We start from the raw sequence: 22,583 nt of genomic DNA, 5'->3' as shown, positions 1-22,583 counted from the left end.
AAAACCTAAGTCATTTCTTGCCTTTGAAACTTCAGTGCTGTGGGTCAATTTAATAACGTTGCCTGAAGGTTCTTTTGGCCTTCAAAAGCTGTCAGATTGCCTTTTCTTTGTTCTTTGAGGGAGTAAGGTTGCCTCATTCACAAAGCTTGAAGGAGTTGGAACCAGCTTTAGTCAATCATTCAGGCTTTCTCCGCCCCTCACCAATATCCAGTTTTATTTTCAAGCTAGGTCCTAGTGGCAAAGAGATGTATCGCTGACTAACAATTCTGTGTGAAATTCTCCAAAAGCTCATCACCCTTTATTTCATAGAGTGATAAGAAGTAGCCTGAGTTATTAGGACACCTGTAGCTAAGGGGAGCAGCGGGTGCTCTGAGCACACCCATCGCTGCCCTTCTGGGGCTCAGAAAAGCTCCAAAGTTACCGAGCCCTCCCCTTCATCATCTGCCGGACTGCTCCCCACATCTTCCCTTTTTGCCTTCCTCCTTTCTACCCTCATGCTCTCTCTCAACTGGTTATAATTTAGAACAGAAGGTGTTTTACGGTTTGTTGTATTTATTGAATGGTTTTGTGTTTCTTGTTCTCTAAAAAAAAATTGGAGGAGTGGAATGTTTTATATTTCCCTCTGTATTTTAGTTTTTAAGTTGTGTTTCCTTTTCCTATAGTTCCTGATTTCCTTTTCTCCTCTCTCTTCCCCCATCTTCCTCTGCCTCCTCCACATCCGCTTGCCCTCAGTGATTCTGGAGAGAAAACAGCCTTTCCATTTCTGCCCGCATATTTGGTTTGGGCACTTGGTTACTTCTCCCGGGGATATTTCGAAATTCGATTCCTTAGTTAGTTTGGAATTGCAGAGCTCTAAAATATGCACTGATGAATTTACATTCCACTTTCTAAGAACTCCGAGTATTTAAAAGGGTTTCTGTAGCACCAGGCTAAATATATCTGACTGGAGTATCTCAGATCATTGCCATGTAGTTTACGTTCTCTCTCACTGTGTCATAATTCTCAATGACTGCAAATTGCATCTTTGTTCTTAGAAATCTCTTGTTCCACCGAACTGCCTTTTTCTGAAGATCAGGGAGCCCCTTTGAGACACTGCTAATGTGGGGTGGAATTGACACCTAGCTCACAGGCTAACCAAATGTAGCTTGCTTTTCCATGATGAAGTGATCACATTTCAGGACATCGTGTCACTTGCAGGATTTTATTGTCCTAGTTTCAAATTTGACTTCAGGTTAAAGAGCGTCTTCCAGTTGGACTATTCCTTGGTATTCTTTTCTTCGTCTTTACACTTAGGGGGATCTTTTGTTTGTCCTGTGTCTATTATCTCTCCCAAGCTTGGCCAAGGCTGTTAGGTTATGCACCTATGTATAAATATTTAACAAGATAAGTTAGACAAAACGTGCTCGGAGATACTTCAGCCCTTCCATCCCCACCCCTGCCTCTGCCCCCGCTCAGTTTTTGTGTAGAGTCACAGATGGTTGCTTTATCTCAGATGTTTAGATTTGGAGGACATTCCTTTGCACTTTGCTTGATGGACACAATGAAATGGAAGCATTTGAGTCAATCTGGACTACCAAAATGGTAGCACCAAGTAACAGATAACATTAGGCTCCTCTTCCTATTTTTTCCCAACTGGTTACCCAAACTCCCCTAAGCCAGAGAGTTTTAGGTATGAGATTGTGTGTTTTTAAAGAAAATATTTCGGATAAAGACTAATGTTCTCAAGTCAGGAATAACAATTAGTACCATTCATTAATCAGGGTCATGTTTTGACTTTGAGTCCTGGCTAGGAAATATAAACTGTGAAAGTCACACATATATATGAACCTCAGGCAAATTTATGACTTGTCAGCCTTTTAAGGTTAAATTCTTAACCCCAAATCGGGGCTGGCTTTATATGTGGAGTCCGGCACATTCCTCTGGGCCACTGAACACCCCCCACCCCAGCCCCAGCCCTTTGCTTAACAGCAGCTAATGGCCTAATGAGCAAGAAGGATTTCTGCCTCTTATCAGCTGCCTAAACAACAACAGGAAGGCTGATCTACAGAGTACGGGTCAAAACCCGAGTTCTCGAACCAAAAAAACTACAGGCACAGTTTAAAACTCTGGCTCTGTGCAGTTATCAATACCTATCAGCGAAGGAGCTGGACACTTGAGTTCAAACAAATAGCAATAGTTGTCAAAAGTACGAACAGTCTAATTCATTTTGCTAATAGTTCGTTCCTTCTGTTTAGTTCTTCTGTAAATAGCCTCCGTATAGGCTTTAATGAGCTTTTAGTTTGCGCCTGGAGGTTGTTATGGTCATGCGGGGGTGTTTGATTGGCAGATGGTGGGGATGGAGGCAAGGATATTTATGTTTTGGCCCAGAGTTTGGAAGGGGTGCCAAATAAACGTAAATAGATATCTACTACTACTTTTATTTTTTTTTCAAACCGAGTTTTGGAATAAATATGCACTCAGCTTGCCACCGAGTCGGAGAAAACTTTGTGCCTCCTCATATCGTACTCAGACATTTTTGAGGAGAAAGAGTCCTTGCCTATTTGTTAGAACCACTTGGAATCCAGGCTCAGACTCACATAGAATAAATATTTTAGGGTATTCAGTGCCCATTATAGTGAAAGCCCCTTGACTTTCATCTTCTGCATTTGCATTTTTTCAGAGACAATAATGAAAACATTTTTTTTTTTCAGATTCCGTCTTGTTGTTGAAAATCCTATTTACATAAACAGGCATTGTTGTGGCTTAGGGAAGAATGTGGGGTCCCATTCTTTAGCTCCCTGTATATCTTTGCTAAGGCTTGTCTAAATAGAAGTAATGATGCTTTAGTCTAAGCAGCTTTTCTCATTTAGGTAAGCAGGGTGGTTTGAAATTTCAGTTTACTAGATAATTGAGTCTCTTCTTAATTATGTCAGGCATGCAGGTTGCTCTCTTGATAGTAAAGACCCTAAAAATCTAGTAATCTCCTCAGGCATCCGTTTGGTAATAAAATCCTGTGCATTTTCAGGGGTTAATTTTCATGACAATTGTTTGTCCCCTCCCCACCCCCACCCTTGAAGAAATCCTGCTATCTTTTAGGGCCTTGGTCTCCTCACATCCGCCAGAGCACACTTAGCAATATATGTCACGGTGTTGCTGGAATTACTGGATCTAGAGGAAATTTAAATGTATTCAGATTCATGCTCATTACACAACTTTCATTTAGAGTTTTTAATAGCCTTGTCATATTTCTCAGAAAATCATCTGCCTGACTTCGCCAGACTTGGTTTTCTGCCCTGAATGAAAAGCTGAAGATCAGCAAAACTGGAGCCTAACTATCCCCTATTCGATCCTTTAAATCAAAAAAAGAAAAAAGAAAAGAAAAGAAAGGAAAAAGAAAGAAAATCTCAGAGGTCATCTGGGGCAGAGTGAGGTGGGAAAAACCTAAAAAAAAAAAAAAAAAAAAGCCCAGGCCGCCTTCACATCTGCTAGTCATTCCCACCGGTGTGACTTCAATTCAGCGAGTTTTTATTGAGCACCTGTGGTGGGGGCGGTGCTAATAATCGTTAACATTTATTGAGCCAGGCGCTGTGCTAAGCCCTTTATGGGCAACATCCCATTTAATCCTCACCATAGCATTACCAGGTGGGTAGCATTATTTCCCCCATTTTACAGATGAGGAAACTGAGGCTTAGAGAGGTTTAGTGACTTGGCCAAGGACAAATATTTTTCTGAAATAGTCTTATTTCAGAATAAGTCTGGTCCCGGAGCCATGTTCCTAATCACTACTCTTGCGAAGGGCTCCACATTTCTGGGAGTTACTCCTGGAACCAGTTCTGAGAACCCAGACTATGTGAGATGCTGGGGATTCAAAGCCAAGCACTCCACTCTCCCTGCTCTTGGTGGGGGAGACAGACAGGTAGACAGATGCGGACCAGGCACAGAGGGGGTCTCCCGATCCGTGGAGGGGAAGAAGGTGGGCATGGGGGGCAGGGAGCCGTGGCTTGAATCTGTGGGAATGCTGTGTCCTGAGTGAGTTCAGCAGCCTGGGGGTCGTGGGCATTTGATTTTCCTGTTCAGTGAAGGTCATCACCTAGGAGTTGAACTGCCTCAGTGATTACATCAACCTGTTTCCATCATGGCCCCAGCTAACTGTAGCATCAGGTACCTTGAACCCAGCACTGCTTAGACACGCATGGTCAGCACGGTTTGGGACCTAAGTGGCTCCATAGTTCCTGTGTCACAGTTTCTCTCTGATTGCACTTCTCCCTTACAAAAAAAAATAATAAATTAAATGAGGCAGATATTCCTGAACCAACCTGCTGTGGTCTTGAGAGCGGGTAGTTTTCTGAAGGTCTGAAAGCAGGTCATTTAAGACTGGCCGCCCACAGGGAGACCCCAGATCCAGGTTGGGTTCGTGTAGCTTGATGTGGAGCCCCCCTGGCATTGCCTGTTGGAGCCCACACGGGGCTCTGGGGAGCTCTTGATCTGCATCACCCACGGCTTGACAGAAGAATGAAGTGACTATTAACCATTTTTGAGTTTTTCAGTGAAATCATGGGAATGGAAGCAAAATCCCCAGATCACTTGTTTGGGTAATTCATTTTTGTTTTTCATAGCTCCCGAAGAAAGCAAGGAGGAAAACAGTCACCAGTGAGCATCATTGAAAAGTCTTCTAGGTGTTGCATTAATAACTTAGATTTTCCTCGATTTGGGGAGACGTTTGGTTCGGGGTAGTGTGGACGCACCAACGTGTGTGTTTGTGCATGTGAAAGAGAGACAGACGGACAATATCCTTTAGCTTTCAGTCTCAGCTTACCAAGAACTCCTTGGGTCTTCAAGCTTCCTATAGTTGCTCTGCAACGGTTTGCTTGCCAAGACCCCTCCCGTGCACTTTCTCTTTCATTAAATCTCTTCCACAGAAAGGGGTTGCCACCAAGTCTAGACTTCAGTGACATGTAGGAGGAGGGCCAATTAGTGGGGATTTTGATTCCTATTACATGAGGGTGAGGCAGGGGGAGGAGGAGGAAAATCTGTCCTTCCCAGTCCTTCAGATTCTCAAGTTCTAACACAACAGTATGTGGAAGATGTATAAAATTACCGGAGCATTTACACAGCTATTCCCCAAGATGGCATAAATGCCACAGCACTCGTGCATGTCAGTGTAGACACTCAGACCAGCTGAAGGGTAGGAAAAGGGAAAAGATCAATAACGTGGCTTCTCCCTCAGGGATCAAGAGTGAGTGTTTGATTTCCTTGCAGTTGCATTTTGCTCAGGTGCAGTTCGTGTGTTGTACTAACAAGGCAACCGACCCCCTTTTCCACAGGTTCCTGTCGTCAGGAAGGAGGAAAGATAAAATAGAGGGCACCGATTATTTACAGTGGCTGAGAATGTAATTACAAGGTGCAATGGCTTGAAACTGAAATTTAGGTTAGCCATTAGAGCTGGGAGAAGCATCTTAACAGTAAGGGCAATTGGGCATCGGAGAGATTTGCTTGGGAGCTGGTTAAGCAGTATCTCCCCGAGTGCCCAAGACTAGGAGAGAGACTCCAACCAAATTCGTGGTTGGGCTGGAGGCCCAGGTGGATAGACATCTGCCATTGTTGCCTGGCTCTGTTTGTGACTACTTGCTTGGGGCTTGAAAACATTTCTTCATGTATCTGAAATATGCCTAGTTTGTGAAGCATAAGAAAACAAATGCAGTTGAGCAGTGAGAATGAGGCGTTTGGATTGGTCTGAGGATCCCCCCTTTTTAAAAAAGATTTTATTTTATTTGAGAGAGAGTGAGCGAGTGCACAGGGCGGGGAGGGGCAGAGGGAGAAGACGAGAATCCCAAGCAGGCTCCACACCCCAGCGCAGAGCCCAACGTAGGGCTCAATTTCACGACCCTGAGATCACGACCTGAGCTAAAATCAAGAGTCGGGCACTTAACCGACTGAGCCACAGTCTGAGCACCCTCTTAACAGACTTTCAGAAATATGGGCCAAGGACGGAGGCAATATTAGGATTTTTTGCTTCTATAAGGGCTTCCTCCTTCTTATAACATGGGACTGTTGTTGTTCAAGTTACATTTGGGCTCTGCCGGTAGGACTTTCTTAGGGCTGACCCTAGATAAAATTTGGTTTGAGTCTCTTTTTAAAAATCTTTCCTTCCTTTTTGACATTTCCCCTCATCCCCATCCAGGTGTTTTGGGTTGCCTGCCCACTCCCTTCTTTCCCGTGCTGTATGAAAATCCCAAGTAAACTCTTTAGCCTCGAGGTAATAAGGACATTACTCCAGGGGTGTTGCACTTTAAGACAAAACCTGAGGAAATTGCCTAACCATAGTACTGACTCCGCCATGATGAAGCATTTTGATACTTGTAGGTGGGGTAGAGGGAGAGAGTGGGGGTGTTAGCTTCCTAGGGCTGCCATACCAAATTGCCTCAAATTTGGTGGCTTAAAGCAACTGAAATTTATTCTTTCACGGTTCTGGAGGCCAGAAGTTCAAAATCAAGGTGTCAGCAGGGCCACGTTCCCTCCACAGGCTCTAGGGGAGGATCCTTCCTTGCCTTTTCTGGCTTCTGCTGGCTCCAGGCCTTCCTTGGCTTGTGGGCTGTGTCCCTCCAGCGTCTGCCTCTGTCTTCACCCGGCCTCCTCTTCTCCGTGTCTCCCGCCGGTGTGTCTCTTGTAAGGATGCTTGTCATCGAATTTAGGGCCCACCTGATTAATCCAGGATGAGTATTCATTCGTTCATTCATCCAACAAGCTTTTGTGGAGTATGTATATAGTATGTATTTACATACTATGCCATGTCAGGGAGTACAAGGATGGCCAAGATATAGGTCCTGCCTCCAGAAATGTACAATTTAATGGTAGGAATATGAGAAGTATACCAATAGCTGTAACACCTAGATTGCAAAATGCGATATTAGAGGTACAAAGTGTGCTGCGAATTCTGAGTTGACGGCTCTTGGGGATTATTTGGTGGGGAGGGTAGCCGGGGTAGGGGCGACAAACGTGATGAAAGAGACACTATGGATGAGAAGGTTTGAAGAGCTGAAGCTCAGCGAAGGGCACTCCAGGGACAGGAATAGCATGAGCAAAACAGGGAGGCTGGAAATGGAGCCATGTGTTTGTGACACATGAAATAAGTTTAATTTAATCCTCAGAACCATGTCGAGAGGTAAGTGATCTTGTCCCCATTTTACAGGTAAGGAAACTGAGGCTCAGAGAGGCAGTAACTTGCTTATGATCACACTGCTGTTAAGTGGGGTTCATACCCCCCTGGTCTATCTGGTTTCACAGGTCCTCCTTTTGCCGCTGTGTACCATCCCATCAGGAAGCTCCCTGCCATTAGTTGGTCTCTGGAGACAAAGGGCTATGTAGAAGGGAATGTGGTTATTACACAGAGTGAAGCGCTGTAAGCCTGAGTCGTTGGCCTTGGCCCCATATCTATGTTCATGTAGAGCCAAGCGCTATTGACAAAGCCTTCCTAGAAAGGCAGAAGCAAATCCTTTGCCTTTTTTTTTTTTTTTTTTTTGGTGTCCTCCCAATGCCCAGTCTAGAATGGGCTCAGTGACTATCAACTGACCTACAGTTGGGGAACACAGACCCTCAGCTCTGAAATTACCTTAGCCAGGCCTGGATTTGAGAAGGTATTTGGGTAAGTCACACAGCTGATTTGGTAGCAGAGCAGGTAAGAACACTTTATAGTCTTCTAGGTAGGGAAGGGCTCTTCCTCCCGCCTCCGACGTGATTTCATACACAGGGGAAAGGGCCTAGCGCTCAGATTGAGCCTAGGGTGTTGAAATTCTCAGCTATACCTCAGGTCTGCATATTTGAAGATTGTATCTGAGAAATAAAAATTATACATCTCCTGAAAGATGGGATCTCAGCTACTTATCTGAGTAGAATAACAATTAGTGAAAGAGTGACTCAGGGAGACAGGGAAATTGCCTTAGTTTAGTCCCTCTGGCAAAATTCTAAACTAAAAGGTTTTTTTCTTTTTTTAATCCCAACTGGCATTGTTCTTCAACCCAATTTTGTTTTTATTAGGACTTTTCCCTGTGTCTAAAGAGTATGTGAGAGAGAGAGAGAGAGATATCTTTATGTTGGGCTCTGAGGACTCTTCCTTCATTTTCCCTGGAATACCACTCTTCTAAAAGTTGCTGTAGTAGCATCAGTTAATCTGATCTAGTTCCTTTAAAGCTGAACTCTCTTGAAGTTCTGGCATTGGTTTCAAGTCAAAGGGGAGGGCATCAAGCCCAAACCTCAGCGGGCCCCTGGAGATACAAAGATGAGTCAGTCAGGGGTCTTTGCGTCAAGGAACTTAAATCTGGTGGAGATAAGCCATGCAGATGTAACTATGATGCAAGTTAGAGTAGAAGTGTCTTCATAAAGGATGCAGAGTGCTGTGGGAATTCAAAGGACAGAAAGCTTGTGGAGTAAAGCTCTTTCTGCTCCCATAAACACTGGTTCCTGTGAGAATCCAGTCCAAAGATAAGTAGGAGTCCATTATACCTCAGTAAAGCTGGGAAAAAAGTTGTAAAGATAAGAAACAAACAAAAAAGAACCAAAGATATGTGGAAATCATCTTGTAGCAGGACTCCCAGAGCTCCTCTGCATCTGGCCCTGGCCACTCTCCCCAGCTCACTTTTCCCTGTAGCCTTACCAGGTTTCTTGGCAGTGCCTGGCCGGGCCACCCATTTTCACACCCCTGTGCCCTTGCTCCCTTTTCTTTCCTTTCCTTTTTTCTGTCTTTCTGAGAGAGAGAGAGAGAGAGAGAGAGAGAGAGAGAGAGAGGTGGGGGGCAGTGCACGTGGAAGGGCAGAGGGAGAGAGAATCCTAAGGAGACTCCCTGGTGAGCATGGAGCCCGACGTAGGGTTCAGTCTCACAACCCTGAGATCGTGACCTGAACCGAAATCAAGAGTCAGACACTTAACTGACTGCGCCACCCAGGCGCCCCCTTGTTCCATTTTCTTGAAGGGTTTTTAAGAAGGAGAATGATGTGATCAGATATGTCCTTTAGCAGTATCTCTCTGGGGCTCGGGTGGAGGAGAGCCTAGTAGAGGTAGGAAGACCAGTGTGGAGGCTCTTAACAGCTGTCCAAGTGAAAAGAGGCGGGGTGATGAGGGACATTTACAAAGTAGAACCAGGGGCACCTGGGTGGCTCAGTCGTTAGTCTGCCTTCGGCTCAGGTCATGATCCCGGGGTCCTGGGATCGAGCCCCGCATCGGGCTCCCTGCTAGGCGGGAAGCCTGCTTCTCCCTCTCCCACTCCCCCTGCTTGTGTTCCCTCTCTCACTGTGTCTCTGTCAAATAAATAAATAAAATCTTTAAAAAACAAACAAACAAACAAAAAACAAAGTAGAACCAGTGGGATTTAGTGGCATTTGGCTACAGGGGATGAGGATGAGTAAGGTGTCTCGAATGACCTAGAGGTTTCTAGTTAGTTTGGAAGTCCATTTCCTGGACAGGGACTGTGTCCTGGTCTTTATGGTACTCCTCTGGTTGGGCATGGGCCCTGGCCCAAAGTAGGCATTCAGTAAATGTTGGATGAATGAACCGTGTACCACTTTGGCTGGCTGAGTGTAATCAGTGAATTTGTATTCCCAGAGCACATGTTGACTGTTGGTTGGGAATGGGGTCCAGAAAGAACCTGTTTGTGGGAGAGTGTAGCGGTCTAGGGATTCAACCTTTACCAGGCATGAAATGGTACGCAGTTAATTGACAGTTGGCAGTAGAGATAAAAGTAATTCATTCTTTAATTCTCAGGCTTAGAGAATGGCTTATCTCCAGGGTTGCTTTAAACTCCCAGTACTCCAGTGTGGTAGCGACATTTTGGACTGCCTTTTACAGAGGCAGAGTCTGCGGTGGCCCCAGGCATGATCTTTGATTTAAAGTCTGAGCTCGTGATACCCAGGTGCGCCCTCTGCAAGGTCATGTTCTTTCAGGCTAAATAACAGAAGGGTAACCTTCAGCTGGGTTCCCTAAGATGATTTCTTCCACCAGCAATCATCACTTTCCCTACCGGTTTCGAATGAAGTCATTTCTTTCATCTGTATTCCTATCTTGATTAGTGAGAAATTAATGAGCGTGTAAGGTTTGATTTAGATAATGATTAATTAGGGGAAAAGGCACCGTTCTAATAGCAAGTCACTATTGTATGCTAAGGAAATTAGTTAATATTTTTGGATGGCTAATTGACTTGTCCTCCGTTTAAAAAAATACCTTTTAAAAGTGTCTGATATGTTTTTTTGGTTCATTAGTAGAGCAACCTGCACTTAATCCTTTGGATAATTAATTAATTAAGTAAGTAATCTATTACTTTCCCTACAAGTCACGAAGCAACCAGTTTGGGATATCATTCATTCTTCTGCTTAATATTTCTTTAATGATGATATTACATCATTATTTTTTTTAGCACAATGTACCTTTGTTAGCAAAAAAAACAATCTGCCATTCATAAAGCAGACCTTGGCAAAGAAATGTGTCAAATCATCATGTATATATATATATGTATATATGGAAAAGATTTCAATTTTCATTGTTACTGAGCCCTGACAATTCCCCCTCTTCTGTTGTTGTCTGAATATGTTTTATCTGCTCTTAGGAAAGTATACGGAGCAAGGTGTACATTAATATTTCTTATGTTCTTTATTGTGTTTTTTTAATGGGATTTTTGACAATTTATAGTCATTAGTAAAATTGCAGTGGAGTAAAATAACCAACGTATAGAACACAATAAAGGTAATTAGAGAACTGGCAGGCTGGAAGTGACCTTGAGGGGTTATTTAGTCCATTCCCAGTTTCAGGCTGTAAGACTCATCCTCCTATGCAGCACTCCTCTTCGCGTTATGCTTTTGTTCGAGAACCAACAGCGGACCTTTACCGCCTATGGCGCCAAGCTCACAGGTTTCTCTGCACACTCCCATTCTGCCCTGAGAAGCTAGCTGTGCCCCAGATACCAGCAGGCAGGTTAGTCTTGCCCTAGTACTCTGCTGCTGCCAAACCCATCGTACCCCTTGGCCTCTCCAAATCCTTCCCATCTAGCTCAAGTCCCGCCTCTCCACTGGAAGTTTCGTTTGGCCCCAAGAGCCTCTGGTGAGCACTTATTTATCTAGCAAATGTTGTCAGTAGGATGTATTTTAAAAATCAACTTGATTGAGATAATTTACAAACAATATAATACACCTGGGCTGAGTGAAGAATTTAATGAGTTTTTACACATGTACACACCCATGAACCCCCCTGTCCCCAGTGAAAATAGAGACTCTTTCCATCACCTCAGAAAAGATACTGCATGACCACATACCAACTTTTACTGTTCTCTAGCTATTTTTGTGTGAAAGTCTGGTCTCTTTGTGTGAGTTTTGTATTTGTTTATTTTAATGTTGCTTAACACGTACTGTGCCAAGAAGGCTAAGAGCTTTACCCACATCATCTCACTCAATCCTTGCAACGACTCTGTAAGGTAAATGCTATTGATAATCCCCTTTTAGAGATAGGGACAGAAAGGCATGTGGGATTTAAATGACCTACCCTCGCTTGCGCGGCTAGCCAATGGTGGGGTGGGACTACATTATAATCAACTTGACAAGGGGGCCACACTGCGTTTGCTCTTTCTCGCCCATAGTGCCTGCCGTGATGCTGACCTCCAGGCCATTAATACTTGCTGATTTGGAATAAAATCCAATAGAACATATGTATTTAGACAGACCTACAGCACATTGTTCACTGTCCTCTTCCAATTAGGGGCAGGGCTCAGGCCTGAAATGGGGTCTCCGAGTGAATGTGTGAGCCTATGACTGCAAGTTCTTGAATGGAGCCAAAAAAGAGCAAGAACCGGGCCCAAAGGACGGACGTCAAGAAAGCAAAGCCACAGGTAGCCAAGGCTGAGACATCCCCTGACACAGGAGTACACATCAGGAAACAGCCTCCTGTGGTCCACCTGTGGCCTAGCCTCTGGGCACCTTTGGTAAGGGTGCCCAGCTTGGGTACACGTGGCAAGAATCCTCCAGAGGAAAGCTGCCATAACCCAAATATCCCTTTTTAGTTGCCGGACCCAGAAGCGGACCCAGTGTGCAAGGAAGACATTGCCTCAAAATAATCAGAAATAAATTACTTTATAGTCCCTTCAAGTGAAACATCTATTTGTGTATCTTCAAGATGTTTGGAAATTGATTTTTGTGGTATTTAAAAATATTTTTCCAAGATCAAAGTTAAGCACACAGATGTAAAATTTTTGGGGTCATCTGCCTCCACTCCCTCATTTTAGATCAGAGAGACACAAAGTTTTTTTACCCGTGTTCTCGATCTGAGGCCCTCATTAATTCAACATTATATGTGCAGGGCTGAATGGGATTGACAGGGCATCCCAAGGAGATGGGTGTTATTCTCTGTTCTTCAGGAACGGAAAATCTAGGAGAGGAGATTATAGTATGAAGGTACTTTTTAATCCTCCAAAATAAATGGGAGCTAGCAGCCCTGTAATGACTTCAGTTAATTTTTTTTTTTTTTTTAAGCATCTGGGAATGCAAAGTTATTAAGCTCCAAAGACTTGAACCTTTCTGGCTCATTTGAATAGTCAGTTGCTGAGCCTTCTCCTCATCTCCAGCCCAGGATATATTGCTTGTCTCTAGTCCCATTTCCCAGCCGAATTCCATTTTTACATAAAAAATAAGCACCTCTCTGGTGAGTGTGGTCAAGGATTACTTTTCCTTTCCATCTAATAAAGGAGTTATTTTCCCTTAACCTTCTTTTGTTCCTGACATTCTTAAAGAATGCTTTGCTATTTATTATGTCTTTTATAGGTTGCATCTGATTTTTTGAATTGGCCTTTCTGCTTTCATTCATACAAGTATGTACCAGTTCTGGGTGTACCTCCTTAGTTATTTGCCCTTGGTTACTTTTAATTCATCTCACTTGAGATTTGGTTTCCAGAGTAATTCTTTGTTTCGTTGATGAGGATTCCTCTCTAAATTCTTTCTCTACTTCTTTTGGTTCTGCTTTGTTTCTTTCATGCGTCTGTTCCTGCACTGAAATGGTTCTATTTCATTATTGTCATTTCATTTAGGCATGTCTAGTTCTCCTGGCCCACTTTGTTCCTTATGTTCTCTTGTGCTGGAGCTTATTTTAAGCTGGCCTGTGAGTTATATGAAATTTACTTAAAATGTTTTTCCCTTTGGTGTATATTCCTCTCCTTCCTGGCTTGGAAATTCTGAATTCGTATCAGCTTATAGGTGTTTTTATTTCCTCAAATATATAGCTAACTCTTAGCACCCAGATCGGTTGTCCTGGTTTATTGATTGATCAGGTACTTTTAACTGGGAGGGAGGATAGGTACATAGGATATATGTACATTTCTTATATCTGGATATAACCTACATCTTTCTTCATGACGTCTGACATCTTTCCCCCCAAATTCTCACTTGACATTTTGTTCTGTTCAAGATGTTTGGCTCAACGAATTCTTGAGGTAGTGGGAGTTTTTACAATGATAAGACTTGACCAAGCCAGGGAAGAGGCCACACTATGCAAGCTCTAAGTTACTTTATGAGTTATCGTATCAAAGGCGAACCAAACTGATGTCATGGTGATTCAAAGAGGTGGTCCTGGGTTTCTGCAGGTACACTGAGTGGTTTGTTACCTTCTAAGACCCAACAACTCATAGTACCGCACAGAGGAAAGATCTGAGCCCCGTTATTTTATGATTCCCACTAGCTAGAGCTGGTGGCAATAGGAACATTATCAGCAGCTACCCTGCCAAATAAACCCTACTATTCCCGAAAACTGGAAGTCCTCACCAGTGGAAATTTAGAACACAAAGAATTTTATTTAGAACATTTAATTTTATGAATGTATTCAAATACAGATATTTTAAACACACATGACTTAGGCATGAGTTTACCAAGAAAGTAGATGAAACATTGCCAAACGGACAGGAACTTGGTATATGGCAAGTATGGGATTTTCCTATCTATGCGTATGTCCCAACCAACCTTGTTTAAATCTAGATTAGCCACTCTTCCTGAAGGGGACTCTTTCCCTTCGTGGTCCAGTAAACCGCATCAGTTTCTACTCCTAGAATAGCATTACATTTTGTAACCTCATGTAGAAAGAACACAGCGAGCTAGAACTAGCTCTGTTTTCTTTTTTCAGAAGATAATCATAAAGCCTTTAAGCTTAGACCGTATTTAAAATTGGTTTAAGGCTTGTCTATGAGATTGACATTTATAGGAGATAAATCTGAACTCTGTGTCTCCAGACCCCAAATTGTATTTTGACACATTAAATATCACCTTTCCATCCAGTGCTATAAATTGCAGTGCTGGATTCGGTTTGGTAATATGTATTATCTGTGCTCTCCGTTGACGACTTTTGTCAGCTCCCTTGAGGAAGGGGAAGGGGAGAGCTCGAAGTCCATACCCTGGACTCCCAACAGTGATGTCAAGTGAGGCAACACTTGATGAATTTCATTCCTAAATTAAGAAAATAAAACTTGGACACATACATTAAGGTCATGATTAACTGGAATTCCTAGGGAAATAAGATGTGATAAAGATAAATTTTCTGGTCACTTAGGACTAACCAGTCTCTCACTGCACACCCTGCCCCCCTATTTTTTAAAACCTCAGTTGTTACAAAGCTGTCTAAAATGTCTGCTTATGCTTTCCTTCAGTAAGATTTGATGTTTATTACAGAACCTTACTTTGCCAAAGACTTTACAGGACTTGGGGGAGTCTTCCCTCTACCCCATATACATGTTTTGTCATCCTGGCTATCTATGTTGCTTTTTTGCACTCATTTCCTATGCCTTAGGTATTTGTCTCTGTTAACCCCTTTAGATAGTGAACTCTTTGGGGTAAGGACCACGTCTGTCTTGTTCGAGGTGGTACCTCCGCCATGTAGTGCAGTGCTTGGCACATAGAAGAAGATGCCAGTATGGCACTAGATGTCTAAGGAAAACCTTTGTGAAGGAAAATGAGCAGGGAGCTGAAGGATGCTGGGAGAACCCTCGCACTGTTTTGTCAAGGTCAACGGGGAGTCCTTGAGCCCAAATCCCTGTCAGCAAAGTCCTGTGTCTCACAGACCTTAGCATCTTTGTTGTGCTCCGTCATCGGCTGGGGCAGCCCCTGGGGATTGTGGCTCGGGTACAACACGGTGGTGAGTTCAGAGCACGGCAGTTGGGGCCATTCGTCAGTTACACGCAGCACAGAAGGAGATCTGAGATGTGCGTGTTCATGGCCCCTGCAGAAGGATCTCAACAGATGCTGGTTGGAGGGAGAGTCTGAGTACAGTGGGAGTTGCAGAAGAGAAGGGAGACTGGACTTAATAATCACTGAGCCCTAATGTTTGCTAGTATCGGTGGAGGATATCAAATCATGGGACTCCCCCTCATTTCCTTCGTCTCTCCTCAGATGTTACCTGATGGAAGAAGCCTTCCCTGACTACCCTATATAAAGAGAATTGTTGCTGCCACCACCACCTACCCTATCTCCCTGACTTTGGTTTTTAAACATTAAAAAAATGAACAGCTTTATTGAGGTATAATTAACATACAATAAAGTACATATTTTAGGGGTATAATTTAATAATTTTGACACATGTGTACAGCCATGAAACAATCACTGCAACCAAAATTATGAAAATATCCATCACTCTGACAAATTTCCTCACTCCCGCCCCCTCCCTGCCCCATGTCCCCTCCGCAACAACCACTGAACTGCTTTCTGTCACTATAGGTTAATTTTCATTTGGTAGACTTTTATATAAATGGAACCATAGAGTATGTAATTTTTTTATGTGGCTTCTGTTGCTTAGCATAATGTTTTGGGGGGTTCATCCCCGTGGTAGCACGGATCAAGAATTTATTCCTTTGTATGGCTGAGTAGTAATCCACTGTATGTATATACCACAGTTTGTTTTCCCTTCCTTACTTAGTTCTATTTTCTCTGTACTACTTATCACTACTTGACTATGTGTGTGTGTTTGTGTGTATGTGTATAGTTTCTTACATATATATATACACACACACACCATATATATACACAAACTATACATATACACAACATATATACAAACTAGATATGTGTGCCTGTATATATCTGCTGTATCCATGGTGCTTGGCACATGGTAGGTGCCCAATAAAATTTTTGTTGAATGGCTCTCATCTACTCCCCTGGCTTCACTTTTTATTCATATGCTGATGACATCCACGGGTGCAGAAATGCCTTGTGTCACCAGTGAAGAGCTGAGCACGACAAAGGTTTCAGTCATTGGGAAACTTGGCAGATGATCATTATTAACTGAGATATAGAACACAAAAGATGGAACTGTGTGTGTGTGTGTGTGTGTGTGTGTGTGTGTGTGTGATACATTGAGTTCAGTTTGGGGTATGCTCAATTTGAGATGCCCATGGAGTGGTTGCAGATGTGGTTTTGGAGCTCAGGAGAGAGGTGAGGGCTGTGTTAGGGAGTTCAGCAGTCATGTGGGTATAGATGAGATCATGGGTGGGGAGAGATGTAGAACGCGGGGGACGGTCAATGACATTAAAGTGACAGGCAGAAGAAGAGGAAGCACAGAAAGGCAGATAAGAGTGGTTGTAGCAGTAGGTGTGTGCGTGCACGCATGTGCGTGTGTGTGTGTGTGTGTGTGTTGGGGGTAGGTTCACTAAAACAAGGGAGGAGGAGAGCCTTTTAAGAAGGAGAGATTAGTCGACTGCGAGGGATGCTATAAAAGGTCACATTGGATGAAGACTGAGGAGAGGTTCTGATTCCCTAATTTTGGAATAAGCGAGGAGATTCTTCATTTGGCAACTTTTTATGGAGCTGCAAAAATGAAAAGGCACTGTGCATCATAAGCGAGGTGGCAAGGAAGTAGCTCAGGAGTTCAGAGGTCAGCATTTGAATAGTGCTAGAATGTTGTAGTTGTAAGGGATTTTGGTGATTGTCTGAATGTTAATATTGTCCTCTGGTTGTTTCTTCTGTGAATCTTACCCCAGACCTTTAGTTAACAACAACAGCAAAGCTTTGATATGATATTGATGTTTTAACCATTTATCCCAAAAAGCCACATTGGGTTGGCAGACATACATTTCATTAGGAAATCATAACCGGAATTTTGAAAATTGCCTCTTGGTTGTGCTCTCATTCATAAATTATAATCAAGAAAAATAAATTGTAGGAGTGAAGATTAATCTTTTAACGGACAAATTAAATATCGGTGTTCAATGACGTATACTTGGTGCTATAAATTAGTTTGTGCAGAATTTATGAATCAAACCTAGGCAATTAATTCTAATGGTTATTCAAAAAGAATCAGTCATAAAGATAATTGGGAGAAAGCAGGGATTAGTTAAGATAAACACTAATTTTGAATAATCAAGATTTTACTGTATTTTTAAAAAAATGCATTGTCTTGCCTTGTTCGCTTCATTTATGTGTGTGTGTGTGTGTGTGTGTTGTGACATTCTGCTTACTGAAACATGAAAAACTTGTTTGTTTCAGGATCAGATCTGCAAGTATGTCTCCCCAAGGGCCCAACATGCTGCTCCAGAAAGATGGAAGAAAAATACCAACTGACAGCACGGTTGAACATGGAACAACTGCTTCAGTCTGCAAGTATGGAACTCAAGTTCTTGATCATCCAGAATGCCGCAGTTTTCCAAGGTGAGTGCTGAGGATCATTTTAGATGTGCCGCCCTACGGCATCATTCTCTGGGCGCCGGGCTTTCAGATGCTAAGTATAATTTATAAATTACCATGCCAGCATTAATGCTTGACAGAGAAACCTCCCAGTGAGAGCTTCTGTTTAAGGAACAACACAGTTTTTAGAGACGCTGCGTTTCACTCTTTGGAGAGGCGGACATTGTCCAAAGTCATTGTCCAAGGACATTCTGTTTACCTGTGCGTGGAGGCTGCAAATCCCTACAGAAAGGGTAAATGATATCTTCTCTCAACAAGCCCTGAAGACTGGTTTAAAAAAAAAACAAAAGAGGTTGCTTAAATACCAGTTTTCTCCAGGCATGGGTTAGATGCTTGTGGAGCACGCCCTAACTCCTTCTGACCGCGGGGACCATTTCCAGAGAGATCAGGAGCTTGACTCGACAGCCCTACGTTTTCTTATTTGCGTGAGTGGTTACCTCTTCTTTCTTTCTGAGTCTCCGTCCTTACTACACCTGTGTGTGACTGTAAAAGGAGCTGTTGTGGCATTTGCCAGAATGGGTCAGAAATTCCATTTCTCCTCACTAACTTGCAGGACTGCCCCAGCAGGATGGAGAGTACCTCCCTCGACTCAAAGACCCAGCTAGGAATGACGGTGATAAAGTGCTCTATATGTATTCATTCTTTTAATCTTCACAATAACCCTACGAAGTAAGTCTTATTATCAGCATCCCCACTTAACGGATGAAGAGCCAAGGCACAGAATGGTTAAGTAACTTGCTCAAGGCCACATAATGAATAAATGGTGAAAGCAGGATTGGAAGCCAGGCGGGCCTGGCTCCTAGAGTCTTTTTTTTAACTACCTCGATATGCTGCCTCCTGGGACGGGAAATTAATTGCAGTTATTGGGGCTTGTTTCTATCTTTCCTGAGGCATGGGACACCAGCTACCTTTTTCTTGCTCTACAGAGAATTGGGGTCAGAAAGAAAAATAACGCTTCTGATGACTTGATGTTCCAAATTTGTAGGTTTATGGCACCTTGATAAGGATTGACCTCTTTGAATTTTAAGGTAGGTTGATTATAGCTTATTTTGTGTATTACAAGGAAAATCTTAGAATTAGCTAAGAAGATTATTAAAATTAGCTAATAAAGCATACATTCATAATAGTTTTGTGGGTCAAAGCCTCAGGGGATGTTGGGTTGATTATATGAAATACAGTACAGAAGTGCGATGTATTTGTTCACTTATTTATGCGGTCAGACTCTTGTGAAGAGTTTGTTGAGACTAACAATTTGGCAATCGAATGAATAATTTAAGCTGATTTTAAAAATTCATGTACCATTCGTGTATTTCTTAGATTAGTTTTGGAGCTGATCTGCTGGCTGAAAGTGGGGTGGTAAGAAGTGATGGGACATGAGAATTGGGTCGAAGCAGAGAGCTGAAACTTACTCTTCGAAGGTGTCCAGGTGCTTTTCAGAATGGAGCGTTTGTGATTTGTTTCATTCTCAGAATGACCCGGCCCACTGATGTTATCTGATGGCGGGCGGGAGAGCGAGTGCGCTCACAGTCCAGCATGCAGAGTAGCGGACATGGCTGCCCTTCTGAGGGCCTGGGGTGTCAGCCTTCCCGTCTCTGCCCAGTCCTGCATTTTGCATATTGTGTTTTCTAGGCCTGGAGTAGCACAGACGAGGAGAGAAAGGAAGTCCTGACCAGATTTTGATTGGCTTTAGCGTGGAGGTTGAACACTAGTCGTGTGAGCGGAGGCTGGAAAGTGGGGGTGGGGGTAGCCCCTACTAGTTGTATCTTCTCTCTCTCTCTCTCTCTTTTTCTCGCCCACACACATGTACACACGCAAATATGTATTATTTCTCCAGTTGTGAACATAGGAGGACAAGTCTGGCAAAGGAACATGGAGACAACTCAGTGATGTCTGAATTCGCTGCTGGTGCCTTGTTTCATTCACTTATTCTTTCCCTGCTTCACATTTAGAACAAATAAACCCCATAAGAAAAAAGAAACTATGGTCCCAGACCTCAAGGCAATTATGCCATGTTTGTAGAAACATCGCCCCCGAATTCTTTCTGTAACAAACATTGGGAGGGACAAGACTCAAACCAGGGACCGCTGCAAGCTGACGTATTATTGATTGCTAAGAAAAAGAGAGCAGCCACTTTCCCCCCCTTATAATTACTCATTATTCTGACGAGCTGAAATTGGGAGGGCACAGTTGTTTCTTCCTTAAAATGCACTCCCTCCCCAAGATTCTGGTAGACCAAATCCGTGCTCCAGTACTTCACTCCTATGAAATTTGATGCAAGCTATTTTCTCCACCACATGAAGTTGAAGAAAGCTCATCTTGATATTGGCCTGTATCCACACTCTCTTTAGGATTCCTTCACTTGTCCACGCTGGGGGTATTTAAGCTGTGAATGCTTTCTGCAAATATGTGCACAGTTCAACGAGCAATCCTTACTGCCTCGATTTGGATTTTATGTCTTCGTTTGCAAGAGGCCTTTGCCCTCATAAATGAGCCTGGGGCCCTTTGCTACAGTGGTTGGAGCTCTCTCTCGCTAATGTTGTTTTGATAATGATTGAAGCATTAAAAAAAAAAAAGTTGTGCTTTATTTTCAATCTTTGCATTGCCTCGTTTCCTAAATTTAATTTACTTGGATGTGCTTAGTAAAATGGGGCAGCACAATCGTTTTTTGTTTCTGCTTAATTAATTCTTTTTGAAAAACTCCACTAAAAGACTTTTTCTCTTTTTCTTCTCCCCTACCTAATAATAATTATGATGATAATAATACTAATGGCAATTTATTAAGTGCCTCCTACATGATGCTTACTCTTACATAATTCTCTCATAGGATTTATCTCCATTTTACAGATGAGGAAACTCGTATCGATGCCCCAGCTTCTTCCAAGCCATCCTGTGACATGGTCGTCCTTGTTCTTGGTGTGCTTGAGATGAAGCAAAATTAGGAAGTTGTAGGATCTGTGGTCCTTGAGACGAAAACCGCCATCAAATTCTGAATGTTTCATCCTCTCTCCACCACCTCTACACCTTCAAGCCCAGAGCTTTGTTTTCCTTGCAGAATGTCATTCTAACTTTCAGACGTGTCCTATCAGGGAGTATTTGGGGGGTATGCCTAGGAATTTTTTCTGTATTGTGGATGATTCCAGTCTTCCCCAAGGTGCCACTGACTTTGAGGGAGAACACACTTCAGCTTTTCTGAAAGTTGCCTAACCCGCAACTTGAACTGGCTTCTTCAGAGGGGAGAAACAGAGGGGTTAAGCAGAAGACATCCCTGTGCTCCCGAAATGCATGGAGCTCCTGCTGAGGTAGTTGAGAGCGTCTCGGGTCCTCGTTCTGTGCCAACTGCTGTTCTAAATTTATGCGTGGTCTTTTGACAGGCTGGATTTTCTAGTTTTCTAGCCAGTGGTGGATAAGGAGTTAGGTGGAAAGGTTATGGAAGAATGCCAGAGGGAGGTACCTATGAGCAGCAAGAAGTTATGAGTGCCAGGAAGGGTGGAAGACAGAGAAGTAGACTCAGGGGCTCACTGAATGGGGCAGTCCAGAGGGCATTCCGTAGAGGGGTGCATCCTACGTGCCTCAGGAGCCCCTATATTATAGGAGGTCCAACAGCCGGTGTCCATAGTGATGGTTGTGAATCAGTATAGAAGGGTCAAATTACTTGCACCGTTTTTCTTTTCCTTCACATTTTCATTTGAAGTGGCTAAAAAATATTTGGGGGTTGGTGTCTGAAAGGCAATGAAAGAAACACGCGGCTTGGAGTCAGAACATCTAAGTTCTAATTCTAGTTCGGTATTGGTAAGCTTTATGACTTCAGGTGGTTATTTAGACTCCATTAGCCTCAGTTTTGCGATCTACAGAATGGGGGTAATAATTACAGTCCTGCTTCCCCCCATAGGGTCAAGGTAATGTATATGAAAGTGTCTTGAAAGCTGTAAAGCACTGTATTCAAGCATTAATTATCTAGACAGCTCACTTATGTGGCCTGCTTTACCCCGGGCGGTGCCAGACCCATGGCACATTACCATTACAGACGTGAGCCTCGATAAAGCCGGAGGTCACGATGTACTTCACCCACTTTTGCCCCCTACAGATGATATTCAAACCGCTTCTGGGCACAGATGAGAGAGCACTTAGGTAAAGTAGCCTTTGAAAAGGGGGTTTCTTTTGTACCTTCTTAGATGCGAAACTGTGCTGTTCGAAATGTCAGTACTGCCAGGAGCAGTCCTTTTTTTCCAGCTTCCCGAAGCTTCTCTTCTGGCCCCTCTCTGGTATATTTTACACACAAACAAGCGGCGCGAGTGGGAAGGGTTTGTCGTGTTCAGGCCATACATCATTTTTTCAGGCCGTATTTTAATTGCATTGTCTGGCCCACGACATCCTGGCAGTGTTGGAAGGTTTCTTCTACCTGCTTTCTATGGAGGAGACGAAAAAGACATTTCCACATGGCGGGGGGCAGTGGGGTGGGGCGGGGACCATGTTTCTGTGCTGCTCTCTCCCCAGTCCCTTGCTTCCCATTTCCATCTGCTCTTGGCAGTTCTTACACTTTTTTTTTTTTTCCTGTCAGATTCCTGTCTCTCCCACTCCCCCTAAAGAAAATTGACCTTGGTTAGAACACCCTTTTCCATCAGCTAGGAGCAATTTCTCCAGTCATTTCTGCTTGAAATAACTGTTTAGGGACATTATTCAAGCAAAGCTTTTTTCCTTCACAGTTAATATGTGACTAAATAATTGCTCGAATGTTGATAAACATGTTTTTGAGATTCAATCATTTGTTAATTTAGTTTTTATAATGTTGTGGGGGTTTTAAGTGAGCACTGAGCAGTTTTTCTCCATTTCACAATTTTTCCCCTTGACTAGTCTGACAGTTCTCCTGCTCACGCTCCAGCTCCGTGGGGGCCAAGCCCCACTGAGTCCCTGACTCCGACC

At 43.2% G+C, this 22,583-nt stretch overlaps 1 protein-coding gene across 1 annotated transcript in view; it reads left to right on the top strand.

The window, feature by feature from the left end:
• The window catches only part of GPC3 (glypican 3), a 416,111-nt gene that overhangs the window by 13,761 nt on the left and 379,767 nt on the right, over positions 1 to 22,583 (top strand). Inside the window, exon 2 of the mRNA XM_045882705.3 lies at positions 17,466 to 17,627. Coding sequence (XP_045738661.1) covers positions 17,466 to 17,627 — 162 coding nt within the window. The remainder of the gene's footprint in view (positions 1 to 17,465; positions 17,628 to 22,583) is intronic.

The sequence above is a fragment of the Mirounga angustirostris genome, unplaced genomic scaffold (assembly GCF_029215605.1).
Source record: "Mirounga angustirostris isolate CCGP_5_RB_7025 unplaced genomic scaffold, mMirAng1.0.hap1 SCAF_11, whole genome shotgun sequence".
Taxonomy (NCBI): domain Eukaryota; kingdom Metazoa; phylum Chordata; class Mammalia; order Carnivora; family Phocidae; genus Mirounga; species Mirounga angustirostris.
Note: the sequence above shows the minus strand (reverse complement) of the source record. Positions and strands in the feature narration are given on the sequence as shown.